At 41.2% G+C, this 15,987-nt stretch overlaps 1 protein-coding gene across 1 annotated transcript in view; it reads right to left on the bottom strand.

Annotated features, from left to right (window-relative positions):
- The window catches only part of exoc4 (exocyst complex component 4), a 394,720-nt gene that overhangs the window by 216,664 nt on the left and 162,069 nt on the right, over nucleotides 1-15,987 (bottom strand). Inside the window, 1 exon segment of the mRNA XM_068005175.1 lies at nucleotides 15,537-15,633. Coding sequence (XP_067861276.1) covers nucleotides 15,537-15,633 — 97 coding nt within the window.

Raw genomic sequence — 15,987 nt, 5'->3', positions numbered from 1 at the left:
ATCGTCAGCAAACTTGGATATATGGCTTTCTATTCCTTCATCCAAGTCATTTATAAATATAGTGAAAAGATGAAGCCCCAATACAGATCCCTGGGGCACACCACTCGTCACACCCTGTCAATTGGAGTACATATCCATTATCCCTACTCCCTGTCTCCTACCTCCTAACCAATTCCCTACCCATGTCAAAAGGACACATCCATAAATCTTTATTTGCAGCTATCAGAGCCATTAAAAACAATTAAAGCCAATTTTCTCTCAATTATTGATGCTGAAATGACTATTACTCATCAGTGCTTGTGGCATGAAGGAGGAATCTTGATTAAAAGCCACTTTTATTCTCAAGATATTAAAATGAGACAATTGCTCAAGTGAACAAAACATGATTTTGCGTTAAACTGTTGAAAGTCTACACTTTCTCCCCTTCCCTTTCTTTAGTTCTCTCATGACCTGGGGCTGCAAGTTTCACACCTCTGAATGAAGCTGCTATTGTATTCTGTTATTAACACATGATCTACATTTTGCTGGTTCACATTTTGGCTCAAAACAACAGCCAAACTGTAAATGGATTAGACTGTACAATGACACCATTTGTTATGTTTGAAGGCACAACTTTGAATACAACTTTCATAGGCAAATAAAAGGTCACCTCTCATTTACAATTGCAATAAATAACTGCAAATAGATTTTGCTAGCTGTAAGCTTATCCTTGAATAGACACTTCTTTGGATCCCAGAAATGATGTGTCAAGTTTGATCACAATGTTATTGGTTCATATTAAAAGTTGAGTTACCATAAGGAAGTATGTGAGGGCGGAACAAGCAAGAGTCTTACTTTGACTTTCACCCCTGACTGGGAGGTCTGCTTTTTACCTGACAATTCACTGCAGCGGTATGACAGATTCGGAACTCAGTGGTATGGAAGACTTAACCCCCACCGTGGGTGTTAAAACCACTGCCATGGTGCACATTTTTTAAAATTTAAATTATGCGTGCAATTTCATTGTTATTTTAGATATGAGATCACAATTATACCAACTCACTGTAGGAGGAGAATTAGATAGCACAGTGACCAAAGCACACTGTCCTTTGACTTTTGGGACTTGGGTGTAAATCCAGCTGGGATGAAAGTCACATCTCATAGCCAGATGTGAGGGTCCCAAATGAAGTGAGTCTAGGCAATTTCAACTTAGTGCCTAGTGGGCATGCCACAAATCTTATAAAAATGTTGTACACCTATCTGCAACCAGCACTGATGTCTTGTAAACTCTAGCCAGCAGCACAGCCTTGCAATTTCTACCCTAAAATCTCAACTAAAGACAACGCAGGACTCCCTCAATACTGTATTAGAGCGTTAGACTACATTATGTGCCCAAATGATGGAGTGGGGCTTGAAGCCACAACTTTGACTGTTGAGTGTACTATGAACTTAACCAAACTACAAAAGTTATTTGTTTTACTCCTGAAAGGCCTCCTCTAGTGACAAAGGAACATAAGAAAGTAACAGGCTTCACTAATCACAGTGCCAGTTACACTTTGTTGCCAACAAACATGCACACTTAGGATGAGGTGGTATCTGTTTTAACATCCTATTTACCTGAATACCAGAAACTCTATGACAATTGCATGGTTCAAGATTCTAAGCTTCAATGACAGAAGCTTGAAACCAATGCAATAACATCCCCCACCCTCACCCTTTATTATGCCCGTTAGCTGAATAGGCAAATCAACGTTTAATTAACATTTAATATCTCCCTGATCTGGTTTGTTATAGTGTGGTAACTGTCTAAATGTATTTTTTTTCCAGAAGAAGCCCAAGTCAAAGTCACACTCGCTTCCAATCCACAAGGGCTATTTGGTTAAAATAAACACATGTGAATGATCTGCTGTACAATCTGTTGTGACAGTTAATCTCATGCTTACTCGCCACTACAAATTAATGTATGCTTACTGTATTTTTTTTTAGCATTTCATCTGCTGTCATCAAAAGGCAAACCATTAACCTGAAGGTTTTAAGACCTGTCAACCAGCATCAAGGACAAACACCCATACTGTCAGAAGAAGTAAAGTCCAATAACAACAGAATAGTTCATTTTGAGACATTTTTGATCCTGACCCAAATATGACGGTTTAAAGCCCTTTCGGCAAAGTCATTATTCTGCAATAGTTAGTGTTTAAAACATCAAAAATAAAGCTGAATTATTTGAAATGACATTCAAACTTAAGTTTGTCGAGCAAACTTTTCTTACGTTAAAAAGGTCATCTCTAGCCATGCAGTCTGGCCATTATCGGCAGTCTCTTTTACTGACCATTTTGGCAAAGTTCCTGCCAATCAAGCTGATTTTAGATTGAGGAGGAATATAAAAATCACATGATGATCCTGTGTCATGCCACCCACCAACTATTCCATGTAGTTGTAAGTTTTTTTTAAAAAAGAGAACCTTGGTGACACCATCAAACTTGAAGTGAGTACAGGAGATGACAAGGTAGATCAGAAGTGTGATTAGTTCACATCAAGTCTGAAAATTGTCAGGGGAAGAATCAAAAAAGTGAGTACTAGAGTTGAGAGATACTGGGAAAGAATGTTTTAAAGTAGGAGACTGTATTAAGTCTGGATGATATGAGAGGTTGATCATGCACGATCAGAGTAATTCAGCTTCGTTGGAACAAGAGCCTCCATTGTCCACCATAAAAATGAGGATACTCCAGTCGACAACACAAATTGTAGAGAAATAGTTTGGGAGGCTTTCATACTAAATTGACAGGCAGGAAAAGACCAGCTGGTTCATCGAGTCTGCCCTAATCGAGCCTGAGCCTACCCTTTCGATGGTAGGGAGGTAGGTCTTACAGTAAAGATGTGCAGCGAAGGATGTTCGAGAGGCTGGGGGCACAGTGGTTGAAATAGCATTGTTAAGTCAATTTCAGATTGCATCTGCGCCAGATGGAGCCAGCAAACCCTAATGTGAACAGCTGGTTTAAGCTTGACTAAACATATACTCAGCTACAAGTGCAGTGTCTGTCAACTTAAGAAATCCAGAACTCTCAGCACCACCACACACACGGTGGCATGTATGTGGTACATCACGTGCATTCACACTGATGCTGAGTTTCAGAGAAAGCCAGAGAACCCAAGATACTCGGCCATTTATAACCTGGCTGAGAAGTCACTCCAGAGATCAGGACCAACAGTGGAAGGTCAAGCATAACCAGAGCATGGGAGTGCCGATTTGTGCTAAATTATGCAAACTTTTCTTGACTCATGGCCAGCAAGAAGGAACCAGTTTGAGATTGCCCATCATTTGCAGCTGTATTCAACCCAAGTCCAAAGGTGAAAGGAAAGTATTCCTCCCCAATGAACATGACTTGAAATTACTGGGTATTAGGGCAACAGCATCTGTGCTTTTGCATCTGATAATTAAGGGCACCAATTGTCTTTGCTACTGAGCAAACTGAAAGAGCTCCCTCTTTTGACTGGCCACATTTATAGGTCATCTTGTTTAACCACATTTCTCCATCTAAAATAATTCATGCAATGATTATGGAATTTGATAGGAGGTAGTTACATTTTTGCCAAGCTTTCATGGCATCTCCTGTTTACACTTTGGCTGTTTTTTCAATAAGTATGAGCAAGTTTGGATAGGAGTTTAACTGAACAAATCATTTATATATATATTTCATTTTGTTTCTATTTCCAGTTTCAAATCAGGATACTTATCAATATTCAATTTGAAAGCATTTAGAAGACTTTTTTAAAAAATGATACTGATGTATGAAACATTTGAAAATAAAAGGCATTTTGCAATCTGTTTCCATTTTATCAGGCAGCTGATTTTACAGGGCATGTATTTGTGTGACTGTACCATATAACTAATACTGTTCGCCTGGTATTCACAAAGGAATTACACTACATGACTGCAGCCCGGCTATTCTAATACATCTATCTACGCAATAACTGCATCACTGTTATTCTGATATTGAAGGTTTGTAATTTCCATATTTGTTTAAACCTCGAGTGCTGATAACATAATTGCGAGCAGTGGCTTGGAATGGTTACTGAGCATGAGGGAGCTGAACTAACATATGCAATTGATTTGAATTGCCCCCGAGGTTATGACTGCGTCTAAGTAAACAGAAAGATCGTGTGTCATTTTCCTGCAGATTGATCTGTGCTAACCATGGGACAATTAATGTATCTTTAGCATGCTTACCAAAGGCCAAGTCAGATTCTCACTTAAAAGTCCAAGGATCCTCTCAGCTCTTCTTCTCAGGTCGAAGGTCCCTGCTCAGTCTCTGGCAACAATCAACCCTTTGCTCGAGCACAGGTGAGTCAAAAAGTGAGTGGAGAGTGTATGCTTTTGTTGGGGCCTGAGAGCAGGGAGGGAGAGGACACTTCTTTATGTGCATTCATTGCTTAGTTCCAGGTATTTTTGCACAAAGCCTGATCTCTACAACATAGAGAAAAACAGTTCCAAGAGAACCTTGAAGTCGAAAAAATATTAAACGGCTTTGACAAGGTAAATCTGGACTATTATTTCAAAACAAGGCCAAATGGTAGGATTAGAGCAGTAAATCTAAAGCAGATATCGTGCAATTCATCATGCAAAAAATAATAAATGCCCAGCATAATCTACCAAGTAGGGTATAGAGATGCAATCTTTGGCATGTTCAAATCACAGTTGTATATTGGGGTGGGAGAATTCGGGTATGAGGGACATGTTTCGTTACGTCAAAAGTCTTTTCATGTCCTTAACTTAGAATCATTCGGCACAGGAGTCTATTTGGCCCATCGTGCCTGCGCCAGCTCTTTGTAAGAGCTATCCAGTAAGTCCCACTCACCTGCTCATTCCCCATCGCCCTGTAAATATTTCCTTTTTAAGTATATATCCAATTCCTTTCTGAAAGTTACTATTGAATCTGCTTCCACCACCCTTTCAGGAAATGCATTCCAGAACAACTCGCTGTGTAAAAATATTTCTCATCTCCCCCAGGTTCTTTTGCTAATTATCTTAAGTCTGTTTCTTCTAGTTACCAGCACTCCTGCCAGTGGAAACAGTTTCTCCCTATGTACACTATCAAAATCTGTTATAATTTTGAACACCTCCATTAAATCTCCCCATAACCTTCTCTGCTCTGAGGAGAATAATCCCAGCTTCTCCAGTCTCTCCACATAACTGAAGTCCCTCATCCCTGAACCATTCTAGTAAATCTCCTCTGCACCCTCTCCAAGGCCTTGATATCCTTCCTGAAGTGTGATGCCCAGAATTGGACACAATACTCCAGCTGAGGCCCAGTGATTGATCAAGGTTTACCATAACTTCCTTGCTTTTGTATGCTTAAGTAAAAAATGGAATTTCCTGCGAAATCATCATTCCTGTCGTGTTCGTAAGCTGTTGTTGCAACTATAACAGGCTGCATCTCAGCAATCAGCTGCATTGCACTAAAGCTGAAGACCCTTTTAGCCTGAGCTGTTCATGTTTTGTTCTTTACAATCTGATGGCACCCCTAATGTCATACATTCAAACTCACAGATATTACCCTGGGTGCAAAGATGAGTGCAGTTGTGTAGGTGTTTCTTCTGGGCCCCCTGCTCATAAACAAGATAGAGGAAAGGTACTTCCAGTCATAATGTGACATTTGCTGATGGCACTCAGTTATGTGGTGAACGCAGAGATGATTAGCAGCACTCACTAGGATCTGAACAATTCATTGTTTGGGATAAGGTTACGTACAGATCATAAAATACTAAATGGAACACGATTGACACCTCACCTCATGGCATTGCTGGAACAAGCCATGGAATACAACTGGTCAGAGTGATACCTGGTAGAAGGTTGGATTCATATTATGCAAATTTTACCTTTGGCAGTCACTGGAAAAATTTTATATAACTAAATCTATGAATGAGTTGTGAAATGAGTCTTTATACGATCCACTATCCTAAAATATATTAAAACATTGCATTTACAGCTAAAGCGGTGCAGGTTATTACCACATCAACACATTTTACAGCATGAAGAAGAAGAGTCACATAATGACTTCCTAGTCACGGTGAGGACCATGTGGCAAGTATTTATGCACAAGAAAGAAACTTGCTGAAGAAGAAAGGCAGCTGGCAAGTCAACCTGGAGGTGGTCAGCCCACCCTCTCAGTAGGGCGTTATATAGCAGACCCTCAAAAAGGGTAATTTTAATTAAAAAACTGGAGAGAGAAAAAATAAAAAGTTATAGTTGCATTTCACTGCTGTAAAATTACTCCACTCAACTATTTTGAAAGGTATCATGGAGTTTTAATCCATTCAACAAGCACTGTGTGGAGAAGCAAGTCTTCAGCAATTAACTTCTGTAAATACAAATATTTTCTTCACATATTCAGTATATTGAGGGAATTGGGTAATAACAACTTGCATTTAGGAAGCATCTTTAACCTTGAAAAACATCCAAAAGTGCTTCATAGAGGGATAATGAAAAAAAATGCAAGGAGGGATAACCAAAATCTTGAACAAAGAGGTAAGTTTTAAGGAAGGTCTTAAAGGTGTAGAGGGATGTGGGGAGGGGTTTAGCAGGGAAATTTCAGAGCATAGGGCTGAGGTGGCTGAAGGTATGGCTGCCAATGATGAGCAAAGGGGGAAGGGAGAGGCACAAGAGTCAGAGGAATGGAAAGTTTGGATGGCGCGGGGGGTGTGGGCTTGCAGAGCTTGAGGAGGTTACAGAGATAGAAAGGGGAGAGGCCATGGAGGGATTTAAACAAAGGATGAGAATGTTAAATGTGAGGTATTGAGGAGTGGGAGTCATTTCTCCCCTAGGTTCTGGGTTTTTAATCTGCTCCATACTGGTGGAATGAAAAATCTCTCTGCTGGCCAATGCTCTGTTATAATATTTTTTTTTAAAAAATAAGGTGGGATTCAACAGGAAGGGCCTATTGCATGAAACAATTACAAGGATTTCCAATGAACATTATTAGCTTTCTCTCTACTTTAAACTTGTGAAAAAAAGGCAGTTTGTATTCGCAGCAGATTCTCCTATGAGTTGAAACTTGCACCTTATGCAAGCTGTGAACAAGATAGGGTGCCATGGAACGAACAATTACACCTTCATTAAAGTACATTGCACAGGAGACCACGTGGGGTGCCCACCGTGTTCTATTGTGTAACTTGGCTCGTGTGGACCATAAATACCAGCACAGGCCAGTTGAGCCCAATGGTCCGTTTCTGTGCTGTAAATTCTATGTAACTACATCAGGTAGCAAATACTGTTAAACTGTTAGGTGCAGGGTAACTCCGCTAGTAACTAAATTAGGTATGGCAGTCAAATAGTTAAGGCACTGGACTAGTAAACCAGAGATCAAATCCCATCATGACAAGCTGTGAAACTGATTTCAATAAATCTGGTAATCTGTGGGCTAGCACCAGAAAAATGAACATGAAAGCTGGGACGGTCATAAAAACCTAACTGGTTCACTAATGTTCTTACGGAAGGAAACCTGCCACCTTTACCCAATCTGGCCTACATGCAGTGGCAGCTGGTGACCTTTTCAACAGGTGATGAGGCAGGTGATACATACCTAGCCTAGCCAGCATGTTACCATGGCAACAGGCCCTTCCTGTTGAATCCCACCTCCCACCTTAATTTTTTTAATATATCATAACAGAGCATGTTTGAAAGAGTCCTAGTAAGTTCATTACTCAGAATGAATGGAAGAACTGTTCTGCTTTTAGTCAAATTTTCCTTGGATTCTCTTAACGTTAATTAAAGACAGTGTTATGTGCAAAAAGGTATAGGGTGGCAGAGGGGTCAGAACAGCAGAACTAGATTCTGGCCACAAAATTCTATCCAATTTCACTGGCCATAATCTAATACTGTGGGTCAGATTTTGCCAATTACGAATCAATCAGCATAAAAGCCGTTCTGCACATCTGTGTGCCGACAGTGACACTGATTCCCCGCTTGCGAGTGCACGCAAAAATTTCTTAAGGCAGTGTTTCACTTGCCTCACCTGATAAGCCACCTCTGCCTGCATGTGACTCCGGTCTCACAATGTATGTTTGACTCTTGTTATCGCCTGCAGTGGCCCAGCAAGCCGCTCAGTTGTAAAACGACCGCTACAAAAGGCAGTAAGAGAAATAACGGATGGACTTATCGGCAATGTCCCAGCTACTGGATCAGGGCAGGACAGGACTCAGGCAATCTTGGTTCAGTCGACCCTGCACCCACACCTGGGGACTGATGCCCAGGTTGGGACAGCTGTTCCACAGGCTACACAAGCAACAGTCTGACAGAGTCATTTTCACAAAGTTACATCTTTCAGTCAACGTCCCAGACTCCACAATCGCTAACCCTGGATACATGCTGTCCCACCGGCAGGATAGACCTACCAGAGGTCCCACCAGAAGAACAGACTGACCAGAGGTGGGGGCAAAGTGCTAAACAGTCAAGTGGGTGTGGCATCTTGGAACCCTTAACATTGACTCCGGACTTCATGAAGTCTCATGGTTTCAGGTCAAGTGGACAAGGAAACCTCCTGCTGATTACCAGCTACCACTCCCTCGACTATCGAATCAGTACGCCTCTATGTCAACGCCACTTGGAGGAAGCATTGAGGGAAGCAAGGGCAAATAATGTGCTGCCTATGGGACTTCAAATGTCCACCATGAAGAACAGCTCAGTAGTAGCACCACTAATCAACTTGGTAAAGTCCTGAACGACATAGTTGCCAGACCAGGTCAGCATCGGGTGGTGAGGGAATAACTTGCTTGACCTTGTCCTCATCAGCTTTAGAGAAGCGGGGTTGTTCCCCTTGGAACAGAGAAGGTTGGAGATTTGATAGAGGTATTTAAAATCATGAAGGGTCTAGACAGAATAGATAGAGAAGGGTCAAGAACCAGAAGACACAGATGTAAGGTGATTGGCAAAAGAACCAAAAGGTGACATGAGGAAAATTTTTTTTACACAGCGAGTGGTTAGGATCTGGAATGCACTGCCGGGGTGGGGGGGGGGGGGCGGGGGGGTGGAGGTAGGTTCAATTACGGCTTTCAAAAGGGAACTGGATACATACTTGAAAGGAAAAAATTTGCAGGGCTCCGGGGATAGGGCAGTGAAGTGGGACCAGCTGGATTGCTCTTGCATAGAGCCGGCAAGGACTCGATGGGCTGAATGGCCCCCTTCCGTGCTGTAACCTTTCTATGATTCTATTAACTCTGGTAAAGCATTTAACAGCCTTACAACCCTGTGCAAAAAAGCTTCTCTGCCTCTCTGTTCTAAATCTCTTCTATTTAATCTAATATCAATCACTAGAAATAGTCGGTTTCTATTTTGTCCTCCATCTTCTTAATTTTAAACATCTCGATCAAATCATACGAGGCAGCATCCTAGTGAATCTGTGCTGTAATCTCTCTATTGCCTCAACATTCTTCCTACAGTGGGGAGCCCAAAACTGCACACTGTAACCCAAATGAATTCTTACTAAGGTTTTATATCTATTCGCCATTATGTCTCGACTTTTATATTCCGTACTGAACTTTAGTAAGATCTAGTTATTTCTAAAACACATCTACCCTGTATATCTAGTCATACTCAAAAAAGACAATTTCCTCCTTTGATGCAGGATGGCATCTGTGCTTTTGTCACAGTCATCAATATTGTTCCTTGATCAGCTGATGGCTTTCCTCTTGGAGTTGGGGTCTTATATTGGCAGGGCAGTATCTTGTTATGTTTAAATTTTATTTCAGGTCGGCTCAGTACGTGGACTTGGCGTTCTGATATAGCGCCATCTAAAGCCAGTGGTACTGAAATCGCACACAAAAAGAACAATCACAACTTGCATTAATATAGCACCTTTACTGTAGTAAAACATCCCAAGATGTTCACAGGAGTGTAATTAGACAAAAACTGACACTGAGGAGATATTCGGACATGTGACTAAAAGCTTGGTCAAAGAGGTTAAGTTTTAAGGAGCGTCTTAAAGGAGGACAGAGAGGTAGAGTGGTTTTGGGAGGTAATTCCAAAGCTTAGGGCCTGTACGGCTGAAGGCACAGCCACCAATGGTGGAGCGAAGAAAGTTGGCCATGCACAAGAGGCCAGAGTTGGAGGATCACAGAGTTGGAGGGTTGTCTGAGGTTACAGAGATAGGGAGGGGCGAGGCCATGGAAGGATTTGAACACAAGGATAAGACTTTTAAAAATCGAGGCTTTGGTGGACCAGGAGCCAATGTAGATCAGCGAGCAGAGGGGCAATGGGTGAATGGGACTTGGTGCGAGTTAGGATATGGATAGCAGAGTTTCAGATGAGCTCAAGTTTATAGAGGTTGGAACATGGGAGGCTGGCCAAGAGAGCATTGGAACACTCGAGTCTGGAGTTAAAGCAAGCATGGATACAAGGACACCAATCACCTGGCTTTCCTTCTTTTGTGCATCTGATCAGTTCAGGCCACCTTTGCTGGATTCTTAACAATACCCAAAACATTCAAATTAGATCACCTTGCACACAACTATTTTACATCTGACCACCGACGCTTTGCATTGTCCAGATCTACTTTTCTTCAGTGCCACATTTCATCCTTGTAATTGCACATAAACTGCAAGAGTGTGTGGTTGATATTTATACTGAAAGATTCCAGTGTGTTGATACCCGATAGCCAAACTGTGTTCAGCAGTATTAAGATCACTGGCATTTTCACCAGCAATTAAACTATGCAGTCACATAGCACAAGCCCCTGAAGCAATGACATCTGTTCATGGAAATCTCTTGTAATAAATATCCTCCTTTTTTGGCGGCTAGCTCCCTCCCATAGATCAGCAGAGGACATGGAAACCGACTGCATGAAATGTTGGGATCCGAAGAGAGTTAAGTGCTTTCAAATGCCATTGCGTTCAAAAAAGAATAAAAAAGGATACCATGCAAATGTCAAGGATAATCTCACGTCAAGAAGAATTATAAACCATCTGAGCAAACATTTATTAGTGTCCATTTATCACAAATACATTTGTGAATATGAACAACACATTTAAACCATTCAACAAGAGGAGAAACATGTGTGTGCATTTTAAGTTGACCTGGGAATATTATTTACATGGGTAGCCTATTTGTGCATGTACAATCCAAGTCTTAGGCCACACTCCATACATATACACCACCAGTTAAGCCTCCCTGCTATATCCAAGCAGCTTTATTGGAATTCACTTAATTTGCATTTGCTTAAAACAAACATAAAGGTTGCCTATCTTTAAAGGTTGATCATTCTGACTGGGCCAATTATTGTGAATACATCTCACATAGCAACACTCATGAGTAGTCCAGAACATGGGAGTGCAGTTTCTGGTATTTGTAATGGGATCGTGGTAAATATATCAAGCTTGGCAGCGCTCTCATCTCTGAGTCAGGTAGTTATGGGTTCCAGCCCCATTCCAGAAATTGATGACATAATGTAGGCTGGCACGTCAATACAATACTGAAGCAGAGTTCCACTGTTACAGGTGTAGTTCTTTGGATGCGATGTTAAATCAAAAGGCCTCACACTGCTTCTGCTGTGGTTCAAGTGGACGTTAAAAATTCCATGGAACTTTACAAAAAGCAGGAGATCTCCTGCTGACTTGGACAACACTTCTTTCTGAACCAACACCACCAAAAACAGATAAACTGATCCTTCCTCTCATTATTCCTTGCGGAACCTTGCTGTGCACAAAATGGTTGTGTTCACCGATGGAACAGTGTCTGCAATTCAAAGCAATTCATTGCATGTTAAGTGCTTTGAGATGCTTGAGACGCACGATAAGGCACTTTATAAATACAAGATCTTCCTTTCTTTTCTGGACCGGGAGTACAGTTAAGAACATAAGAAATAGGAGCAGGAGTAGGCCAATCGGCCCCTCGAGCCTGCTCCGCCATTCAATAAGATCATGGCAGATCTGATCCTAACCTCAAATCTAAAGAACACAAGAAGTAGGAGCAGGACCCGGCCACTCAGTCCCTGGGCCCGCTCCACCATCCACAGGGCCTTGACCGATCCGAACTCAGCTTCATGTCCAATTTCCTGCCCGCTCCCCGGAACCCCTAATTCCCTTTACTTCTAGGAAACTGTCTATTTCTGTTTTAAATTTATTTAATGATGTAGCTTCCACAGCTTTCTGGGGCAGCAAATTCCACAGACCTACTACCCTCTGAGTGCAGAAGTTTCTCCTCATCTCAGTTTTCAAAGAGCAGCCCCTGATTCTAAGATTATGCCCTGATTATGTTCTGATGTTTACCGTGATCCCACTGCATCTAAGTGAAACGGTGGTTGATCCATCTCTGCAACCTTACTGAAGCAATTGATCACATGACCGAGGCAAGATGAAAAGTATTATCTGTTATGGACATTCTACGTGACGTGACTGTGGTGAAGTATCCTTATTTGTCCTTCTCAACCTCTCTACAGCCTTTGATATAGTGGATCACACCAACCTCTTCCCAACGCTTAACCTCTGCTGTCCAGCTCCATGGGACTGCCCTTACATGGTTCCACTCCTACCTGTCCCAATGACACAGTGCATCTCCAGTGATGGTTTCTCTTCCCAAACCTGGACAGTCACCTCCAGGGTCCCCTCAGCATGGGGTCAGCCTTCATGTGTGTGCTGGCAACAACCAGCTGTGCCTCTCCACCACTTCCCTTGATCCCACAACTACTCGGTGCAAGTGCTCAAGATGTGGATGAGTCTAAATTTTAGCCAACTGAACATCAGGAAGACAAAAGCCATAGTTTGTGTCGGCTGGCAAAAGTTCCACTCCTTTACCACTCATCCCAGCACCTCCCTGGCTACCTGCTTAGGCTGAACCAGGCCACATCCCTGGCATCCTGCTGAACCCAGAGCTAGGTTTCATTCTTCACATCCCATCATCCACCAATACTGTTGACTTCCAGCTCCACAACATGACCCACTTCCAACCCTACCTCACACCCACTGCTTCCGATAGCTTTATCAATACGTTTGTCACATAGAGACTTGATTTCTCCAATGTCGTCCTTGCCAGCCTTGCCTATCCTCAGTCCTTCATAAATTCCAAACTGACTGAACTGTTACCCGATGCACTGGATTTGAAATCCTCAACCGTGCCTTCAAATCCTTCCATGGTTTCGTCCCACCTTATCTCTGCCTTCAGACCAATAATACATCACAGGGTTGATACTAAAGTTGAAAGTGTCAAACTGCATATATAGTCCTGGTTAGAATAAGGGATCTCAAAACTGATTGGGTATCTGAGAGATTTTGATGCCTGAACTCAAAGGGTGCACTACCTCTGACCTAATGTTAGTGTTTGGGTGACATATACCTCTTTCATAAATCATGTCAATTAAAACTATATGTTACGTCCAATTGGTATGATTTATAATTGTGGCATTTGATTCACTAACTGATGGGAGTAGATGGGGCAGCAAGTCAATATTTTCAATCTGGTGTTTATATTATTCATAGAATACACCATTTCTTCTTTATCTACTTCTACTAACATGTAGGGGAAAAAAACTAATCTGTAAAACCTGGTCTTTCTTATTGCCAACACAAATTCATTAATCTCAGAGATGGAATGGGAAAAAACAAGGTACCGCCAGAGGCAACCTTAACTCGGACAGATGTCTCATTAACTTAGACTTTGGTGGGAGGAAATCAACCACATCAGGAAGATATAAAACGTGCTGAAAATACCATAAGTATGTTTCATTCCATTAACTGATCTCTTCCAGTTCAATTTTTGTGTTCTGTTGTGTCTCAATTAACAAAAAATAACATTAAGTTACATTCTTTTAGGACATTTTAAATATGGTAACAAAAAACATTTTTAGTGAGGGAAAAAAGGGTTCAATATTTATAACCTAATATATAAAACTATTTGCAGAGGGAAGCTGGCCAGGGTTGAACGGAGGAAATGTGAGGTTATATGACTATTCTAGAGCTTTGCACGTCACTGGGGGCAGGCATTAGTCATGCAGCAATTCCCTCAGAAGATGAAATGGGTGGGAGGAGGGGATTCAGTCTATCTTTAGGGTTAACCATACTTGATCTGTGCAAGGAGCGACAGAAAAGCCTTTCCTTGGTTTACGCTTTGTAATACTCTGATCTCCTTTTACTTAGTGTAAGACACCTAGATGTCCATTGTAAAAAATGACTGGTATACAGCAATGCAAATCACACATGATTTCTTGTGTTCATATGCCATCACAGATGCAATATCAGAATGAATGCCTGATATTAAAGCTGCAGAAAACAAAACTTGCTATTCTCAATTCTTTTGCTGTTGAAACCGAGCTTTAGTCATCATTCGAACCACCATTTGGGGTTTGCTGGTCTTTCAAAAGTGACTCTTCAAACCCCCACCTCAAACAGTACACAGCTTCTGTCAATAACATACTGAGATTAATGCCTGCATTATAAGACATAAATACCATCTCACAAAAGCACCCAACAAAAATATTAAAAATGTGCATCAAAAACATCGCAGTTTATTTTCTTCACGTTTTGTTTCTCCTACATGTACTTTGCAAACATTTAAGAGGGTGCAAAGGGTAATGCAGTGTGTTAGAATATTGTCATTAACTGCTGGAACTTGGACTCAAATCCAGCACAGAACAGGTGGCACAAAGGTTTCCTCTCTCTGACAGCTGTTAAAGGTTCTAAGTGAAGTAAATTTTGGCACTTTGAGTTTTCAATTGGCACGATTCCATACTAAACGCTACTCTCAATTCACCACTAATTAGCCTTAACTGAACTGTCTCCTTCAGAGAGCCCATAAGGATGGAGAGATAGGATGGAAAATTAAATGACAATTGGACATGTCCGAGTTTGCAGGTGAAACCTGTAAGTACTGTGTGTGAACCATGCGATAACCAATGCAAGAATGGTTAAAGTTGATAACAGTTGTGCGCAAACACACCGAGTAGCAATCCTTTCAGGGCTAAATTTAAAAACTATACGAATGTAACAAAGACACAGGAACGATGACAGCATGTTTGTACAGCACATTAGTGTGCTGTGTCCATACGGCCACTTGCTGCACCACAAATTGGTTGAAATCTGAGATTTCCACACACATCGAGTTCCTGATCTTAGCTCAAACGCCTGGAGATATCTTGAATGGAGTCAGTAATGAGCAGGGAGCCATGAGTTCCTTTCGTTAGTTATCAAGTTGCAATGGTGGGATTTTCTGTTGTAGGTGAGTTAAAGCCATGGGCCATTTGGAAGAAAATACATTTTTATAATTAGAAAGTTTTGTAAAGAACTGTACTCCTATTTTTTCCAGCAATGCTGAATTTAATTTAAAAGGACATCACCACTACAAAACTAGAAATGTTGACCATTTGCAGTGTCAACAGAATATTATTATATTTCAAGATTCTATGAAGTGGGGTTATTAAAAATATGAACAAGTGTAAAATAATCCAAGTCCAAAAATTGTCAACAATAAAAAACTATTACAAATCGATTGGACTTCATCAATTGAAAGTAATTTGTACCCAAAAATAATTTCGGACATTATCAGCCAAAGTCTTGCTTTTTGATTCAGACCATACCTTAACAATGGATGGAAGATAACTGTGATGTTCCGAGCCCCAGGTTTGCAGACAAACTTTGTGCCTCCTCCTTCAATTAGATTGTCATCAGCACCGCCTGAAAAGATACACAACTGGGATTAATGGCTTAAGTCAACTATTTGGATTCCAAAAAGGACCTCATTTCAAAAGGGAAACTGTGAACTAAATTGTTACATAACCAGCACATAGTCTTTGACCTTAATTGGTTAATATTTCTGAAGTGGATATACGACTGCTTAGAAACTGCTCAATGCCAGTGATGTTGTGAGTGCGATTTAGTGCTCATATACCGCCATTTCAAAATTTGCTAGGGGAAGAATTTTTAGGTCAAGCACCACTGCACTCCATTCATGTGAAAAGTCAATGAACCCTGCAGCTTAGCCACTTAACCGTGAAGCACCCCATATTGGCATACTAGCACATTGTTAGG

This window comes from Heptranchias perlo, chromosome 24 (genome assembly GCF_035084215.1).
Source record: "Heptranchias perlo isolate sHepPer1 chromosome 24, sHepPer1.hap1, whole genome shotgun sequence".
NCBI classification, from domain to species: Eukaryota; Metazoa; Chordata; class Chondrichthyes; order Hexanchiformes; family Hexanchidae; genus Heptranchias; species Heptranchias perlo.
Note: the sequence above shows the minus strand (reverse complement) of the source record. Positions and strands in the feature narration are given on the sequence as shown.